General features: G+C 45.4%; 1 protein-coding gene across 5 annotated transcripts in view; it reads right to left on the reverse strand.

Moving 5' to 3' along the window:
- LOC133508137 (plasma membrane calcium-transporting ATPase 1-like) overlaps positions 1-18281 on the reverse strand; it is a 95187-nt gene that overhangs the window by 3664 nt on the left and 73242 nt on the right. For 3 of the 5 annotated variants that reach the window (XM_061833926.1, XM_061833925.1, XM_061833927.1), the window contains 10 exons: positions 17863-18100; positions 15976-16155; positions 15799-15886; positions 15618-15724; positions 14847-15038; positions 12196-12409; positions 11036-11247; positions 9448-9555; positions 7353-7535; positions 1962-2240 (listed from right to left, as the gene is read on the reverse strand). In XM_061833926.1, the coding sequence (XP_061689910.1) occupies positions 1965-2240; positions 7353-7535; positions 9448-9555; positions 11036-11247; positions 12196-12409; positions 14847-15038; positions 15618-15724; positions 15799-15886; positions 15976-16155; positions 17863-18100 (1798 nt within the window). In that variant the 3' untranslated portion in view covers positions 1962-1964. Of the gene's footprint in view, positions 1-1961; positions 2241-7352; positions 7536-9447; positions 9556-11035; positions 11248-12195; positions 12410-14846; positions 15039-15617; positions 15725-15798; positions 15887-15975; positions 16156-17862; positions 18101-18281 lie in introns of those variants that run through there. The other 2 variants (XM_061833929.1, XM_061833928.1) reach the window with 2 other exon arrangements.

Here is an 18281-nt window from a genome sequence, read left to right on the forward strand (position 1 = left end):
ACAGCGGCACTAGTGTTAAACTCTCTGTGTACTGTCTCTCTTTGTAAATATCACGTGTTTCAATGTGGGCACTTGCAGCATTTTACACAGCTAAGGCTTATGTATGTACCAAATGGTATTTCCTTTATAAATGTACTGGGTCAGGCTTATAACTGGGTGCACTTTGTAGGCCGGGAATTACAGTAATAGACCTTGAGAATGGGGCTAATACTTTTTCAAGGCACTGTACAAGTCGCAGTAAAGTTAGTTGTTCTTCACAGAGGATCAAGAGTATATGCCCCGTGAGTACTGTTATATTTTTTCCGCGACATGAGTTGCGTTCACTGCCACACAGCATTGACACGGAAAACTTTTGCGCTCAACTCAAACCACGAAATTGTTAGATGGCTTGGATTTCCAGAGTTCTACGTCGGGTCAATCGTATCTCAAGGTGCAACGGTTACAGGCACGTTTTCAATTTAAAGCTAACAAGTTTAACAATGCCAACTATTTTTTTTTTTTTTTAACTTGAAGCTAGGATGCTAAAATGTTTAACAATGCTCCTATTTGAAAAGTGACAAAATATCTGCAGGACAACAAAGCAATAGCATCACGGTTACAAAATGGCAGGAGGGCAAACAATCACAACACAAGCTTGTTTTTCCACAGAGAACATTCTTGTTCCTCTGTTCTTTCAACCTCGCAAGTCCAACAAGAAACAATCCAGAACTCAACCATGAGAAAACAAAATTCTCCGTTCAGCGAGAATCAACAAAACAAAGATGGCGGGGAAGAGGAAGTCATGCACGACAGCAAAGGAAGAAGCAGAAAGCAGCACAACATGCACAACACTCTGACAGTCTCGCGAACCAGCAGGCTGTCTGCACGCCTTCAATATTTCTGTGGATTATTTTATGATTATTACCATCCTGTTCATTTCAATTTTGCAAGTCACTGGAGGTCAAGAAGGGCCACAGCATTTATTACAATGTAGGCTGTGCGCTTATCATGGGTAACGATGACGAATCATACGATGAGTGTCCGTCAATCCCGCAGACTTTTCTGACTTTATGGATTATTTTTAGCCGTTCGGTTGATTTCTATTGTGCAAGACGACCCTTGAAGAAATAATGCCTGGATGGATATAAAGTACAAACTCGGTTCTCGACCATAATCCATTCCAAAAGGCGCTTCGAGGACCGATTTGCTTAAAAACCGAATCGATATTTCCCACGTCTGCGCACACAATAACAACACGCGTCGTGGGTCAGCTGGTCGGGCCGCGCACGTTATGTTATTTCCGTTTTTTTTCAGGGTGCGTTGGAATTCACAATAACAACCTGTGCCATAGGTCAGCTGGTCAGACTGCGCGCCTTATGTTATTGCCTTGTTTTTTCGCGGTGCGTTCGAATTCACAATAACAACGCGCATCGTGGGTCGGCTGGCCAGGCCCCGCGTGTTATATTATTTCTGGTTCTACTCGCAGGCGTTCAGGTACCGATTTTTGTTTGAAAACAGAAGCAAAAAAAAAAACCTCCCGAAATTTTCATCTGAAAACCGATTTGTTTGAGAACGGAGACGTCCGAGAACCGAGTATTCACTGTATAACGTGTCGAACACGCGTTTATTGTGACCATGTCTATTATTTCTAGTTACCGTATTTTCTGCGTTATAAGGCGCACCTTCAATGAATGGCCTACTTTAAAACTTTTGTCAAATATAAGGCGCACTGTATTATAAGGCGCATACAATAGACGCTCAAGTAGAGGTTGGAGTTACGTTATGCATCCAGTAGATGGAGCTGCACTAAAGGCTCAATAGTGATCCATATATAAGGCGCACCGGATTATAAGGCGCACCGTCGTCTTTTGAGAAAATTAAAGGTGCGCCTTATAGTGCGGAAAATAGGGTACTGATAACTTTTGTACAAGGTGACTGTTGTCTTGACTACCCAGCGTGGCGTGCAGACAACTTGCAGGCAGCGTTCAGGAAGGTAAAAAGAGAAGAAAAAGAAGGAGTCCAGCATTAGCCATAGCGTTAGCAGACTCACTGCCTGCGGCGGCGGAGGAGGAAGCGGCGGGGGCGGCGGACCCCCCGGCCGAGTTCCCGAGAGAGGAGGAGGCGCTAAGGCCTAAGTGAGTGGGGCTAGAGAGCGTTTTGGCAGCGGAGGCGTCATTGTGCTGGCTGACGACGGAGGGCTGCCGGCGCAGGGCGCCGGGCACCGCCGCCTGGCCCGTCTGGAAGGTGTACACCACGTCCATCTGAAGGAGGGAGGGAGGACACAGCGAGGTGGGGCGCAAGGGCCAGACGGTTAGCCTACGGAACCATCGAGGTTAGAAAAGCTGGAAACAGAAAGTTAAACAGCACACACACCCACACGAGCCGGAGAAAAACAGTCATCAAGGTTCAAGTTACGTGATTACCAGACTTTTGGGAGAACGAACAAATGTGCATTCAAAAGAAGCTTCCATTTTGTTTATTTAAAAGGACAGTAGCATCTTTTCTGATTACCTGACAGACACTTGAATATTCAACTCCGAAAGCCACTTTAACCTCGCACCATGACATTTGGTCGGCGTGTCTAAGCCGCAACAAATTCCGGCATCTGTTCGTCTATCATGATCCTGAGCAAGCAAGACTTTCCTGAGTAGAGTAGATCCACCAACAAGTCTCAAACCATTTTAGGCTGACTTTGCCATTCTTCCCAGGGGTCCTTGAAATGGAAACTAGTCCTGCAAGCTCCACTTGATTGCTAGCAAGTTTTAATTTCACACACGAGCCACATGGCTGGAAATCTTGGCTTCTTGTCATTGCCCGATGGTCTCTCCCATACATCGGACTCCTCACTAGACCGCGTTGCATAAACACTGTGGAGTTGTTTGGAACGCCTCTGTAAGTTATGTCTGGAGAAATCCCTTCTGCTTTTTTTCTGACACCCCCCCCCCCCACACACACACGCTTTCTGTCCCCTGTTTATATCTTTAAGCTCGGGTACGGTGACCCTTGCATCTCCTGGAGAATTTGACAAAGGCCCAGTCCGTAAAGAGACTCTTCAGTCAGGTATTTACTCACTGTGGGTAGCAATGACCTGAAATCTCTCAACCTACAAATTGGTATGCAGGACGGTCGAGAATCAGCCACGTCAGCGGGGAAAAACAGCAAAATCAACGACGACGACACCCCCGGGGGGCGCCACACCACAGACACAACTAGTGAAATGTTTATCTTCAACTCATGCGAGCTGCTGACTGCATTTTCTGAAGAAATGCAGTCCCGCCATGTTCAATGTTCCCTCTAATTTTTTGACGTGTTTGAGCAAACGGACCAAGCCCGTGAGCGCCCCCTTTGACCACTGTGAGCAACATCAGACGTACACACTGTGGTCAATCAGTGTCATCCATTGAAGTTACACGGCTCATGAAAAGGTTGAGATTATATTCCCATCAGAACATTTTTGAGAACAATTTTTGTGTTTTTGTAAACTTACACTGAAAATGTCAACAAACAAAAAAAAAAATACATTACAATACAAATACATAAGCCAACTACGAACTATAAATTTGAAATGTCGCTTCCAACTTTGTTTAGTTTATTTCTTTTTTAACCCACAATGATATCCCTGTCTGTTTTCCTTGGTGTAAAACTGAATTATTGCTTGCAGAATATGCATGTTGAAAGCTGAATGATGCTCCCAAACAGTTTTAGGGTTAATTGTTATGTTGCCTCCTATATTTAAAATACAGAATTAGCTTTTGTATCGTCTGCGCTTTCATCCTCGACCAGGCTGTGCCAAGGTGGAATTTTAACATTACAAACCATCTCATCCTGCACTTTCTACTTTGGCTTCAGACCAGACCTTTATACTCAAAAAAAAAAAAAAGAAAACATCTCTTCCAGTTTCACCACTTTTTCTTCCATTATTCACATACTCAGGTCAACTAAAAAGTAGAGTGTGTGGCCCGGTGTGGCCGGGCAGCAGCTCGTTGTGAGAGGCAGTGTGCTCTCGTGATTAAAAAAAAATAATAATAAAATAATACGTCAGACTGTAGTTCAGCGCGCTGGATCTCTTTGCATCTGCGACGAGAGTGTGAGACAAGTTCGCAAATGCGGAGTTGCGCATCTTAGAGGGAACATTGCCGTCATTTACTGGTGTGTCTTTGTCAGTCCACTAGATTACAAATCTGAACTTCACAGAAAAGCAGGGTGGGACTATCTTACTGTTGAAAAACATTCCTGAATATTTTCATGGGTGGCAGTATACGCTTGGATTCCAATTGACGTATAAAAATGTCCATGGCAGTGTACGGGTTGAAAATTTGGACGTGAAGACGCAATTGGGATTGAAGGCGAAACTTTACCCGCAAAGAAAAGTGCAGTTCCCGCCGCTCAGACTTTGCAGAGTACCACCACCTAGATGACTCGAGAAGCTACGCAGACAACATCTCATAATAGAAGTGACCGTCATGTGTTCGGAGAATTAAGGTCATGAGTGTCGTAAACGAGGAGCGCGAGGGGACGGAAAAGTGTGTCATTCATTTTACGAAGACAAAGACGACGGAGGAAGGGGGAGGAGGAGGAGTGATGGAAGGCGAAGGACGACACGGGAGAGCGAACAAAGAAGCTCGCGGCGTTCGGGAAACGAGAAGGATTTGACCCGTCAGTCGGAGTGACTGATAAGCGTCGGACGGCGAGGTGCGGCTTCTTGTGGCAATTATACCTCACAGTGTCGGCAGGATTAAGACGACGACGACAGGAAGAGGAGCGAGCAGAGATAAGAAGCTAATTAGCTCGCAGACTTTTTGTCGCCTCCTTTTCATGCGCCACCCCCCCATCCCACACGCTCCACACTCCCCCGTCGCCTTCCTCCTTCGTCTCCTTCCCGGTGGTGGGGGGGCGGGGGGGGCAGAGACGGAACGTTTTTCCAGAAAGACATCGCAACCCGACTTCGCCTCCGCCGGGCGTGCGAAATCTGCCGCATCGAGTTCCTCACTTACGACCGTCCCTGTCAACGATGTCACCTCCTGGAGACGCGGTCGACCCCGCTCGGGATTCAGAACCTGAACGGAGTTCTCGTTAACTCGCTAGACCTAATCCTTCGACCCTAATCCCAGGAGCAAAAGAAACACGGCGGAACCGTTGATTTGCATTCCGAAGAAGAGGAAGATGAAGAAGAACAACAAAGGACAGGTGAAAAACAAGAAGAAAGAGTGAGAAGGTGACGAAGAAGAATGAAAAGGAAGACAAAGGAAAAGTTTTCCTTACTGGGAGTCACAAAAAAGGTTTTTGTCACATCTGAACTTTCTACTAGTGGTGGGGAAACCTTTGAGCTCAAAAACTCACATCTATCCTTTAGCCTGCGCGACACGACAAATATGCTACGCTAACCATTGTAAAATGCAAAGCTCCGCCCCCATGCCCCCTCCCGAGAAGGTCACGGTTCAGAATTCAGGTTGGTGGCGCACATCACCGTAATATATAAATGTGTAACGTAAGACATTGAATATCATATTGAAATTTATATGTATACCTTTTTTTTACAACTCTATGTACCTGTATGCGACTCCACAATGTGATTATTTTTCATTTTTCATCCACACCTAAATATAATACGCCCTTTTGACCTTTTGAAAATGTTTTGTGAAAACATTGCACATTATTTTAGAGAAATTACTAATATTTGGATCTTTTTTTTAACTTACGTACGTTTAAGTCAGTCTGTTTTATGTTAGATAAAAAAAAAAGAAAAATGATGCGACTTGACAAGCAGATTTTTTTTCCAGGAAAACGGAGGGGTGGGTGGGTTTGGGATACGGCTCTGGATACAGTCCACTTTCGAGGTTCCACTGTGCATGTGCGTGCGTACACGGCGAGTGCCTGCTGCTGTTGCTGTCGGTGTGTGAAGTGGGACATTAGCGCCTGGGCTAATGAAGCCCAAAGGGACTGAATGGGACGGCCCGTCGACAAGTTAATGCTCGGTGAGTGTTAATCAATCCTGTAGGAGGACACACATGTGCACACACGCACGTGTAAACCCCCCCCTCCCCCCACACCACCCCACCCCACCCCTCCCACGTCGCGAGGGGACCGACTGAAAACATCCAATAAACTTGCTCGGCTTGAGCGCGGCAGCAGAGTGTGAAATTAAGAGAACATCTGTTCAAAGATAACCACACACTCAAACGCACACACGCATGCACACGACACGCACTCTTGACTAAGTTGATAAATTGCAAACACTTAAAAGTACGACCCGCAGGGACCTAAACGACGATTACAATTCTAAAGGGTCCTGGATTTTTGTAAAGTATTACTTGAGCTAGCTACCTCGAGTACTATTTAAACTTAACCTGGAACTAAATGAAAATAATGTTGCTGGACATGTCCAAACTACTTCCACGGCAGCAGGGTCTACTTTAAAACCCGGGTAAATGACCCCAGAACCAAATTTAGACAATGTGCCCCATTAGCCAAAGGTTCCTGGACCCCTACAAAGTACTAACCACCTTTAACAGTCTTCTAAATGACCCTGGAACTACATTGAGACTGTATTTCACTTTGACCAAAGTTTCCCGGGTCTTTCCCAAGTAATACCTGAAACAGAGTCTTCTATATTACCCCAGAACCAAATTTAGACAATGTGCCCCATTAGCCAAAGGTTCCTGGACCCCTACAAAGTACTAACCACCTTTAACAGTCTTCTAAATGACCCTGGAACTACATTGAGACTGTATTTCACTTTGACCAAAGTTTCCCGGGTCTTTCCCAAGTAATACCTGAAACAGAGTCTTCTATATTACCCCAGAACCAAATTTAGACAATGTGCTACATGAGCGAAAGGTTCCTGGACCCCTACGAAGTACTAGCCCCCTTTAACAGTCTTCTAAATGACCCTGGAACAAAATCTAGATGACAGTTCCCATGGTGCAAAAGTTTCTGACATCCAAGAACAATACAGACTATGAAGGTCTTCAAAATGACCCTGGAACTAAATTTAGACTGTATTTCCCTTTGACCAACGCTTCCTGGGGGTTTCCCAAGTACTACCTTGAACAGAACTTCTAAATTACCCTGGGACTGAATTGAGACATTAGTTCCAATGGACCTCTCCAAAGTACCCTTGAAGCAGGCTCATCTTTTAGCCCCCAGTACATTAGCCCAGAAATAAAATATACCAAAAGACCTCAAAAAGTTCCTTGTTCAGGTCCACAGGAAGCCGTCCTACGCATCTGATGTTATTCCGCACCAAATTCCTCCAATCATGTCTATTGATCAACCTCAAATTTGGACACGTGCGATTGGAGGAATAATTAAGAAAAATGAAAAACTGTTTTATGAATGACGAGGCGTGTCTTGATACAGTTCTGGAGTTGTACCTGCGTCTGGATGCGGTTAAGGCCCCGGAACCAAAGGATCTGCCCCCGCCTGAGCTCCATCTCTGCGTGGTCGATCTCGTCCGCGTCCTCCGTCAGCTCCTCCTCGTGGATCTCCTCCTTGGTGGTGCCGTGACCCGCCTCCTTCAGGAACTTCAGGTGGTGTGTCGGCACCGATGAGATCAGCTGCAACGGGAGGACAAAAGGAAGGGGTCACGTGCGGGAAGTCTGGAGGCCTAACCGTAAACGTTGGCTGTAGTTATCGTAGGAATGAAAATACCGTAATTTCCGGCCTGGAAGCTGCGACTTTTTTCACACGCTTTCAACCCTGCGGTTTATGCGGTGATGCGGCCAATTTGTGCATTTTTTTTTTTTTTTTTTTTAACGGCCGCAAGGGGCCATTCGAGAGGAAAAGGTACGAGTAAGACTGGTGGAATATATGTACCGAGGTAGTGACTTTTGCCAGTCCAGCCCTGTTAGCGGTGCGCTAGGGTGTTACTACCGTGTCGCAGTAATTTTTATCGGGGTGTTTTTTTTGTTGTTTTTTTTAAACCGGCCCTAGCATCAGCATTAGTGCAGTGCTAGCGTTAGGGCGGCGCTAGCTAGCGTTGAACTCTCTGTGTACAGTCTTTCTTTGTAAATATGTCATGTTTCGGTGTATGTATGTACCAAATGGTATTTCCTTTACAAATGTACTGAGTGAGGCTTACAACCAGGTGCGTTCCGTAGGCCAGTAATTACGGTAAAAGGAAAGTTTACAGGCTAAATTAGCATTAGCGTTCCTCAAATGATTACCAATAAATTATGATACTCGGCAACTGGAATTCAACAATTTACTGCCACCGGCGAGTAGATTTGTCAGGTACGATTTCAAAACAGTTGCCATGGAAGAGAGTCTCGCCCAGTTTTATAAATCTCTGTCATGACTACCGGACGCCAGCAGGCGGCAGCGTTGCATCGCTTTGGAGTTGCTATCAGCACAACTTTTGAGTAGAGGGCAAAGACTGGGAGATTATGTCGATTGTGTGACTCAGTCAGACAAGTTTAGGCACCTGACAGTCCAACAGGTTACGTATGTGACATGGTAGGTTGTAGAAAATGTGTCATGATGGTAAAAAGAGTAATAATAAAAAATAAAGTCGGCAGCATTCACTAAAAGGGAATTTTTGTATTAACGTTCCGAGCATTCACACCACGTGACACCGAGCGATCCAAATGGCGGCAGCGAAAAGAAACACCTCCTGTGTTTGATGTCGCGTTTAGGATAGCTCGCTTCAGGAGCTTGGAGGCACCTCTCACATCAAGAGAGCTAATCCTCAATAATGTCCCTAACGGGTCCTCATAGTTCTGCCCGATGTTTCTTTACGGCAAAAGCTCGTACATATATGTACATATCGTTTTTTATGAACTTTTGTTTTAAGGTGTTGCTAGCTCCCTCCATGTAGAAGAAGGGGAACAATGAGACCGGGACATATCCCAGTAAGCGTCTGCTACGTACCCAGCGTTCCCCTGTTGGTAACGCATGCGCATTCTTCACAAGGAGACTTTTCAGCACGGGGGAGCGCTCGGACCGTCACACCAGCAACGTAGAGTGACAGGCGGCACGGTGATTGGCACTTCCACTAGATGGCACAATTAAACCGTTTTCGCCAATTTCCAGTCATCCACTGGAATAGCAGTTTTGCGCTCACCTCATTTCAATTTGTGACTCATTTAAAACAAGATCATCACAAATATGTATTCTTTTGTGGGATTTTTTTTTTTTTTTTTTTTTAAGGTTTTGCGGCCCATCTCCTCGGAACGGCGCCACCACTTCGTCGTCCGGCATCTTTTGCGCGTTTGTCCCCCACGTGAACCCAGCGCGCCGCCGCTTCCGCATCTTCTCGTCGCGCCGTGTTCAACGCGCATTCACCGAGGGACGCGCAAGCCGGGTTCATTTGCAAAATCCCACCCCGGACACCCCCCTCCCCCCCACGGGCGTCACTTTCATGTGCTGAGCGAGCTCATTACCATGGCGATGGTCGCGATGGCAACAGCTTGTCCACCACTTGGTGTGTGTGTGTGTGTGTGTGTGCGGGCAAGATGGCGGCGCGCTCACCTGCCCCCACAGCAGCTCGCCCACGCCGATGAAGACGCACCACAGCCATTGGTCGATGGTGAGCGCCGTGCAGGAGAAGGGCTTGCCGCCAAACTGGACGATGATGATCTGAGCGGGGCGACACGGAGGAAGTCAAAACCATGCGCAAACATCAAAGACGCCCACAATCACGCAAATAAGCCTCGTCGCTAAATTCAAGATGTTTCACTCAAAATTCATATTTTCTTAAAGGGATGCCAAAAGGACAAAATGTTCAGTATGAAGAGGAACATAGAACATACAAGAGCACAATGACTAACTTTTTATGAAATATAACCATCTATATCGAATTATTCACAGTGTAAGGGAAAAGCCCAAATCCCCCGACCCAGAAAAATAAAAAGACGTATCATTGTGCTGGTTTGTGCAACCTAACGAGAGTCACTACATTTTCACGATGAGTGAATAATTATGAAGACACTTCATTATTGATCCAAAATAAAAATATGACTAACAAGTGTCATCGTAATGCAGTACACCTCGCGACATGATTTTAGATTGGTTTGATCGATTAACAATTAGCAACGAGAGTTAGTTAATAAAAATAATGTAGGCTTTATCGCTTGATGGAATAATCCATCCATCCATGCATTTTCTTCACCGCTTATCCTCACGAGGGTCGCAGGGAGTGCTGGAGCAGTTCAGGGAGTAGTCCGCCTTTCGCCCGAAGCTACCCGGGATAGGCTGCAGCTTTCCCGTGACCCTTGTGAGGATAAGCGGCTTGGAGAATCACATGACATGCCTCTTGTTTGAAAACAAAATCCTGTCTTAAAATCCCACCAACCCTGACTTGTGAGGGTAAGGGGCTTGGATAGCGACATGACATTTTATTTTGCCGCTTATCCTCACGAGGGTCGCGGGGAGTGGCGGAGCCTTTCCCAGCTGTCAACGGGCAGGAGGCGGGCTATACCCTGAACTGGTCGCCAGCCAATCGCAGGGCACATTGAGATAAATAGCCGCACTCACAATCACACCTTGGGGCAATTTAGAGTGTCCAATTAATGTTGCATGTTTTTGGGATGTGGGAGGAAACCGGAGAGCCTGGAGAAAACGCACGCAGGCACGGGGAGAACATGCAAACAAAGCGGGTCCGGGATTGAACCCGGGACCTCAGAACTTTGAGGCCAACGCTTTACCAGCTGACCCACCGTGCCGCCCGACGGAATAATCAATTTCCAAAAAAATACTGGGTCGCTGCAGCTGTAAAGTCTTCAGTCATTGGCCGACGCCCACGTCACTCACCGGGCCGGGCCCCGCCTTTTAAAGCCACGCACATTCAAGGTCACAGACACGGCAGTGCAGAAGAAGAAGATGGAAGCCCCGAAAGGACAAAAAGAAACCCAGCACCTCACGTGCATATTTTGCATTGGTGTTATCGTCTGTTTTGATCTGCTTGGATAACAGATTTGAAAAATATCAGACAGCCGCATGCGGCGCTTCCACGTCTTTCATAACTCCCGTATTCTACGCAGTGACAATAGCGCGACGTCCCGGCTGCGAACGAGATGACTCGGCGCGGGCAGACGGCGAGAACATTTCACGCGGTCACCTGCAGGGCGAAGGTGCCCAGGACGACGCTGCAGAAGATGGGGTTGCGGTAGACGCCCTCGAAGACGTTCCGCTCGCCGTGGATCTTGCGGGCGTTGATCTCGTTGAAGAGCTGCATCATGACGAAGACGTTGAAGACGATGGTGTAGTGCTCGGACGGCGGCGAGTGCAGCGGGGCGTTGCGCCCGCTGTCCATGTCGAAAAACTTCTCGCCTGCACAAAAACAAATTAAAAAAAGCAAACGTCAAGAAAACTTCAGACATCTTAACGACTTTTGTTTTTTTCCATACAAGTTTTATAAATAAAGATTTTTAACCTTACTTTTTATTCTACTTTCTTTGCATGTTTCATAAATTATTTTTTTGGGTTATTATATATACACTATATATATATATATATATATATATATAGTATTCATTTATAGTATCATGATTTTTTTCTTTTCATTTATAAATAACAGAGTATAAATCCTTCATCTTTTTTTCATTCATATAATGGAACAAATACATTTGCTTAAATGGATTATTTTCTAAATCCAAACTTTTGTGGCTTCTTTAAAATTTAATTATATTTTAAAAAAAAAATAAAAAATTGTTTATCCTTTGGAACACTTACATCATGAAAAGCCTGAAATATTTTTGGGGACATTTGCATTTTCTAAACCACATTTTGTTTTTATTTTTAATTCATAGACCAAAGGTTTTGTACATTTTTTTTTTACACGTGTATTTTCTAAATGTATTATATTTTTTAGATAATTTTAATTTGTAATTTATTTGATCAATTAGAATTTTGCATTTTGTAGTTGGGGAAATTATTACATCATTTGTAAATATTTTGTAAACCTTGTGGGGGAAAATCTTGCAAAGCATTTCATCTTTTTTTGGTAAATTATTATTTTTAAAAGTTTTGGGGGTGGGAAATTGACATCCTTTCCCCCCCCCAATCAGGCCTATCGTGATCATTTTCCTGACTCCTTTGTAAACATTTTTTTTGAAAATGATCTCTTTTTTTGTTTTTGTTTAATGTATTGAATTTGATCATATTTATCAATCTCTTTTTACCTTTTTGTCAAGCAAATGTGACACCCTTTCTGGCAATGACTTTTTTTTTTTCCTATCCTTCCATCTTTTCTGCATTTTTTCCTCCCCCCGAACTGACCGGCAAAGAGCAGCGTGAAGATGATGACAAGCTGGTAGACGGCGTGGCCCAGGATGTTCTTCATCATGGTGCGCGAGATGAGCGGCTTGTCGCGGCCGTACGGCTTGCGCAGGAGCAGCGACTCGGTGGGCGGCTCGGTGGCCAGCGCCAACGACGCCAACGTGTCCATGATCAGGTTGACCCACAGCATCTGCACCGCCTTCAGCGGCGAATCCTGAGCGAACAGACAAAATTACACGTCAGACCCCCCCCCCCTCTCCATTTTTTGATGGTGAAAAGGGGGCGTCTTAAAGGCACCTCATGTTGATGATGACTCGTTTTCACACACTCACTTATTTCACTTTTGTAAGGTGAACATAGAAAAAAAATGAGAAAAACTGTTCTTTATAATACATACAATATCTTAAAGACATAATTCACGAGAATGTAAAGATTTTTTTCTTTTGCTCCAATTGAATGGACATTGTACTGCTCCTTTTGGGGTGTGCAGCTTGGCCACCTGGCAGCACTAATTTGATTTAGGCAGGCATACACACAGATGGTCATAACACCTCAGTAGGTAGCAGGAACAGTTGCTTTTCGCAAACCATCTAGAATAAACGTGAGGATTGTTGTCGTTCTACACGTGTTGCTGCATCATTTATGTTCACATTTTTTTCCTTTAAAGGAAATCACATTGTCAAAATAGAGTACATATTGCATGACCTATTGGATACATTGTTCATGCAAACCATTTGACCATTTAACATTTTGACCCTTTAACACAGCAGCACCGGTGCATTTGTTAGCCCGCCTATGACGTCAGCATTTAGCTAAACGTTACTTTATTACGACAAAGTCATTTCATGTGAAAGACACACACACACTGCAATAATTCTTTTGCTTTTACGTTTAGTTGGACAGTAAACATCAGCTGGGAATGGCAAGAAACTGGCAGAAACCTCCTTTTTGGGAGAGGGGGGAAATTGAGTTCACTTCCGCCAGACACTTTTGGTCACAAGTCAAAGAAAAAAAAAAAAAAAACAATGGCTCATATCTCAAAACACTTGTAAAGTCATCTCACTCATATCTCAAGACACCACGGTATGCTGTGACTTAAAATATCTAAATATTATGACCATTATTATTATTATTCAATGCAATTGGGTGACTTGCTTGATTTTTGCCCGAGTAACTCGGGGCTTGCTCGAACCTTGAAGGTTAAGACTTGAGGCAATTTGGTCATTTGCGATTTGAGGCCCGACAGCCCGCCGGCGTGTGGCACCGTCAGGCTTTTGCGCGTCTTTTCATTCCTGTGTGTGACTCTAATCGCTTCAAATGAACTCCTGACACAATTTGAAAAGAGAGAGCAGGAAAAAAAAAAAAAAAAAAAAAGAATTGGAAGACTTCACAGCTGGCAGGAGCGATAACTAGCTACTTTTAGCCCGAGGCAGTCGGCGTCACAAAGTAGGCTAAGATAGCGCCCGAAACTGTCGGCGTAATCCCAAAATGGAAGCCGAGCGAGGCGCGGCACAAGCCGAGCGGCGCCGCGACAGCGGCGCCGGACGACGACGCGAACCTTGAAATGGAAACCTGCTGTACAGCAGCCGCTAATTAGCAGCGGAAAAATACGGCAAAGACATCCGCCGGGAGATGTGCACAGAATCACCTTCACCGATGTTTTGTTTTGGGAAATGTCATCTTTTGTACTTGACAAGACATTTTCAACCTTGTTTGTTTTCTACACTTTGTGTGGATTATTTTTTATCATTTAAAAATATTTTTTATCTATTTATATATTTGTGTAAAAATTACAAATATGTTTTTTTCCCTTTTTTGTAATGCATTTTTTAAATTGTTTTTATCATTTTTTTTTTCATTTGTTTTAATGAAGTAAATATTTGTGTAAAAATGAAAAATATGTATTTTTTTCCTCTTTTTTGTAATGCATTTTTTAAATTGTTTTGATCATTTTAATTTTTTTTCATTTGTTTTAATGAAGTAAATATTTGTGTAAAAATGAAAAATATGGATTTTTTCCTCTTTTTTGTAATGCATTTTTTAAATTGTTTTTAATGGCTCACTGAAATGACATCGCTTGTGTTGATGAATTCAAATAATTGAAAAGTTATGTATTTTTATGCAACCTTATATGTAAATCATTTCCTGAAAATGGATTAAAATATTAATTTATAATGAAGATTATTTTTAATACCAATACCTTTTAATACCACATTACCTTTTCATGAAATATTATTTGTAATCTATTTTCAGAATATTAATTGAAATACTGATTTTAAAAATAAATCTGGAAGTGGTAATTGATTAAGAGTAGAAAAATCTATTATTTTCACTTTATTGTATTTGAAATAATTTTCCCCCTACCAGAAAAAAAAATTATGATATATATATATATATATATTTTTTTTTTTTTTTTTTTTTTCTTCCCCCTTAAGATTACAAATTTTAAAATCCTAGACTTGTGGCATTACAAACTAATTGAAATATTGCATTCATTATTTTTTTTTCCACTTGTTTGATCTAACACGATGGCGCAACTGGTCAGAGCGTTGGCCTCACAGTTCTGAGGACCGGGGTTCAAGTCCCGGGCCCTTCGTGAATGGAGTTTGCGTGTTCCCCAGTGCTTTTCTGACACGGACGGCAACTCTCACCTGCGTGATGCAGGCGCCGGTGAAGGCCACGATGACGGCGACCACGTTGACGGTGAGCTGGAACTGCAGAAACTTGGAGATGCTGTCGTAGACGTTGCGCCCCCACATGACGGCCTTCACGATGCTGGTGAAGTTGTCGTCGGTCAAGATGATGTCCGACGCCTCCTTGGCCACGTCCGTGCCGGCGATCCCCTGGCGACGAGGCCATAGCGGGTCACCGGAACCGTGACGACGACAAAACGCTCGCCGGCGCTAACGCACGCATCCTTCTACGATGTCGGGAAATATCCGAAACGGGATTCGAGGCACGGATCGATATTAAAATTATTACATTTTGAAGGCAATTTCTAAAGGGGGCCGAGTTTATTTTCTACTCCCACGTGATTAGAGGTGAGCGTTCTTTATATCTGTCCGTCAATTTGACTTTCAAGCCCACAATCTTCGGGGTGAGCTATCAGTCGGGACCGCTGACGTCCTTTTTTGACGTTGGGAACTACCCAAGCGGGATCGCAGGTGGGTTGGGTTTATCACGGACTGACGAGGTTATTACGATGAATCATTTTGACACGGAAGTTCGCTCAGGGACGGATTTAAGTTCTACTCCCACATTCTACATCATGAGTTTTCCCATCGGTACCGCTCACGTCAGTCTCCGCTACCGAGAACTCTGAAAATACGGACGGCGGCGCTTTTGGTATACTATTAATGTTGACGTTCGTACGGTGGAGAATTTTAAATCTCGGGGGTTGAAGGGCGAGGCTGAAGGTTTACCATGGCGAATCCGACGTCCGCTTTCTTGAGCGCGGGGCCGTCGTTGGTTCCGTCTCCCGTCACTGCCACCACCTGCCGGGTCTCGCCGACCGTGCTGTCGATGATTCCTAAGCAACAGGAGCGAGCGCGAGGTGATCAACATGCTTGTGAGCGGCTACCGGCGCCCTAACCGGGCTCACACCTTTCACCAGTGTGTGTTTGTCGGTGGGTGACGAACGAGCCAGAACTCGCAGTTTGGGCCAAACTTTGTCCAGGCGCTCTTGTTCCACCTATTAAGAAGACAAAACAAAACAAAAACATTCATTTCCTGCTTTGTGGTTATCTCCCCGCCGAAGGTGGACGTCGGGGCTCCGCCCACCTCGCCCTTGTCGTTCCGGATCTGCTGGTTGAACTCTTTGCCCTCCAAGCACAGGAAGTCTTCGTTGGGCAGCAGGATTCCGCACTTGGTGGCGATGGCGCGCGCCGTGTTGATGTTGTCGCCCGTCACCATGCGAACCGTGATCCCGGCGCGCTGGCACTTGGCGATGGCTTCAGGGACCTGGAAACAAAAGCCGCAGATTTACATCAGATTTAGTTTTGACACTCCTCTGATGTGGAAGATTGACATCATATCCAATGGCGTGCGTCTTGAATGCAGATATTTTTAGGTTTTATTTCGTATAAACACGTGCAATGTAGCTTGTCATGTATCTACAGTTAATGACGACATCGGCAGATTATTGTGTGAACACCATGTTGTGAGCTTCTGGTACTCCTCTCTGTAGGCTGCCTCGGCTTCCTTTTGAGATCTGCCCGACCACTGTTGTGTTGTCAGTGAATTTGAGGATGATGTTATGATTCTGGAGTAGGTTCCAGTCAAAGGTGTAGCGGCAGTACAGGAGGGGGCTCAGCACGCAGCCCTGTGGTGAACCGGTGCTCAGTGTACAGGTGGAGGAAAGACTGGAGCCGAATCTCTCAGTCTGGTGGTGTCTGTAGGTAAAGAAGTCCTTGATCTAGGTGCATGTGAGAGGAGGGAGGCCTAGGCTGTCCAGTTTAGTCTTCAAAATGTCCGGTATGATTGTGTTAAAGGCCGAGGTATAATACGCAAAGAGCATCGTAGCCTAGCTCTGCGGTTGTTCCAAGTGGCTCAACATAGAACGCAGAGTTATGGCAATGGCGTCCTCCGTCGATCTAATCGCCCGGTATGCTATCTGGTAGGGGTCGAAATTAAGGAGGACATAATCTTAGATGTGTTTGAGAACCGACTTCTCAAAGCACTTCATGATGACAAGTGTGAGGGCCATTGAGGCCCGTTGAAGCTAGTTAAGGGCTTCTTTTGGGGGATAGGAATGATTGTTGAGGATTTCAAACATGTGGACTGCTTGGTCCAGTGAGATCTTGAAGATCTTGCAGAAGGCGCTGGACAGCTGGTGGGCACACGTCCTGAGCACCTTGTCTGGTACTCTGTCTGGGCCAGCAACCTTCCTGGGGTTCACGGCCAGGAGCACATGGCTCACAAGGTTCTCCTGTACAGTGGAGTGGGGACTTATTGGAGCCTGGTGGGTGTCGGGGGAGGGCTGGAGCAGGAGAATGTCGCTGGGGTGATGCAAGGCGACCAAAGAAGCTGTTGAGCTCCTCTGCCAAAGACTCACTTGTGTCTTCTGGTCTCACGTCACACACCCGCTGAAGTTTGTGAGGCTCTGTAAACCCTGCCAGACCTCCCGAGGTCTGTTGCTGACAAGGTGGGACTCTATCCTCCTATAGTCCACTTGGCATTTTTAATAACTTTATTCAGAGCTTTGTCATCTGACCTGAAGGCAGTGTCAGAGGCCCTGAGGAGTGAGTGGACCTAGCTTGTCCTCCAGGGATTCTGGTTTGTCAAACCCCGGATGGTTTTCTTCACACACACAGTTTTCAAATAGAACTTGATATAGTCTAAGGCAGCCCCTGTGCATCTGCCCAGGTCCTGGTGTTCAAATAGGTCCCAGTCTGTGTATTGGAAGCAGTCCTGAAGTTCACTGAGCGCGGTCTCTGGCCAGGTTTTTACATTCTTTGTGGTGGCCTTGAATCGTCGCCTGGGGGTGGTGTATGAAGAGATGAGCAGCAGGGAGATGTGGTCTGACTCATCAATGTGGGCGAGGGGTGTGGTTCTGTATCCCATCTCTCATATTTCCCATACCTACATCAGTTTTAACGGTTATACATCTCTTAAGACACCATATTGTACAATTCGCTAGATGATGTAGCGCCGACGCGTTCAGGGTACCTCGGGCCGGACGGGATCCTCGATGCCGACCACAGCGATGCACGTGAGGTCGTTGACGATCTGGCTCTCCGCGTCCCAGTTGGGCTCGCCGCCCTCGGCGGGGAAGTCCCTGAAGGCCACGCAGATGGTGCGCAGGCCGTCGCAGGCCATCGGCTCGATGACCTTGCGGACCATCTCGTCGCGGTCTTTGGGCTTGAACACGCGCAGGTAGCCCTCGTTGTCCAGGATGCGTGAGCACCTGAACGCAGCGCAAGAGGGACGCTGAAACAACCACGACTAAAACACTGGTGAAATATTCTCACATTTAATGAAATAATCTCTCACATACACACAATTTTGAAACACACGCTGTCTCTCTCGCGCTCACAGATACGACACAAAAACTTCAAATGCACACACACGCTACAGAGACGCTTTGA

Source organism: Syngnathoides biaculeatus, chromosome 10 (genome assembly GCF_019802595.1).
Source record: "Syngnathoides biaculeatus isolate LvHL_M chromosome 10, ASM1980259v1, whole genome shotgun sequence".
Taxonomy (NCBI): Eukaryota; Metazoa; Chordata; class Actinopteri; order Syngnathiformes; family Syngnathidae; genus Syngnathoides; species Syngnathoides biaculeatus.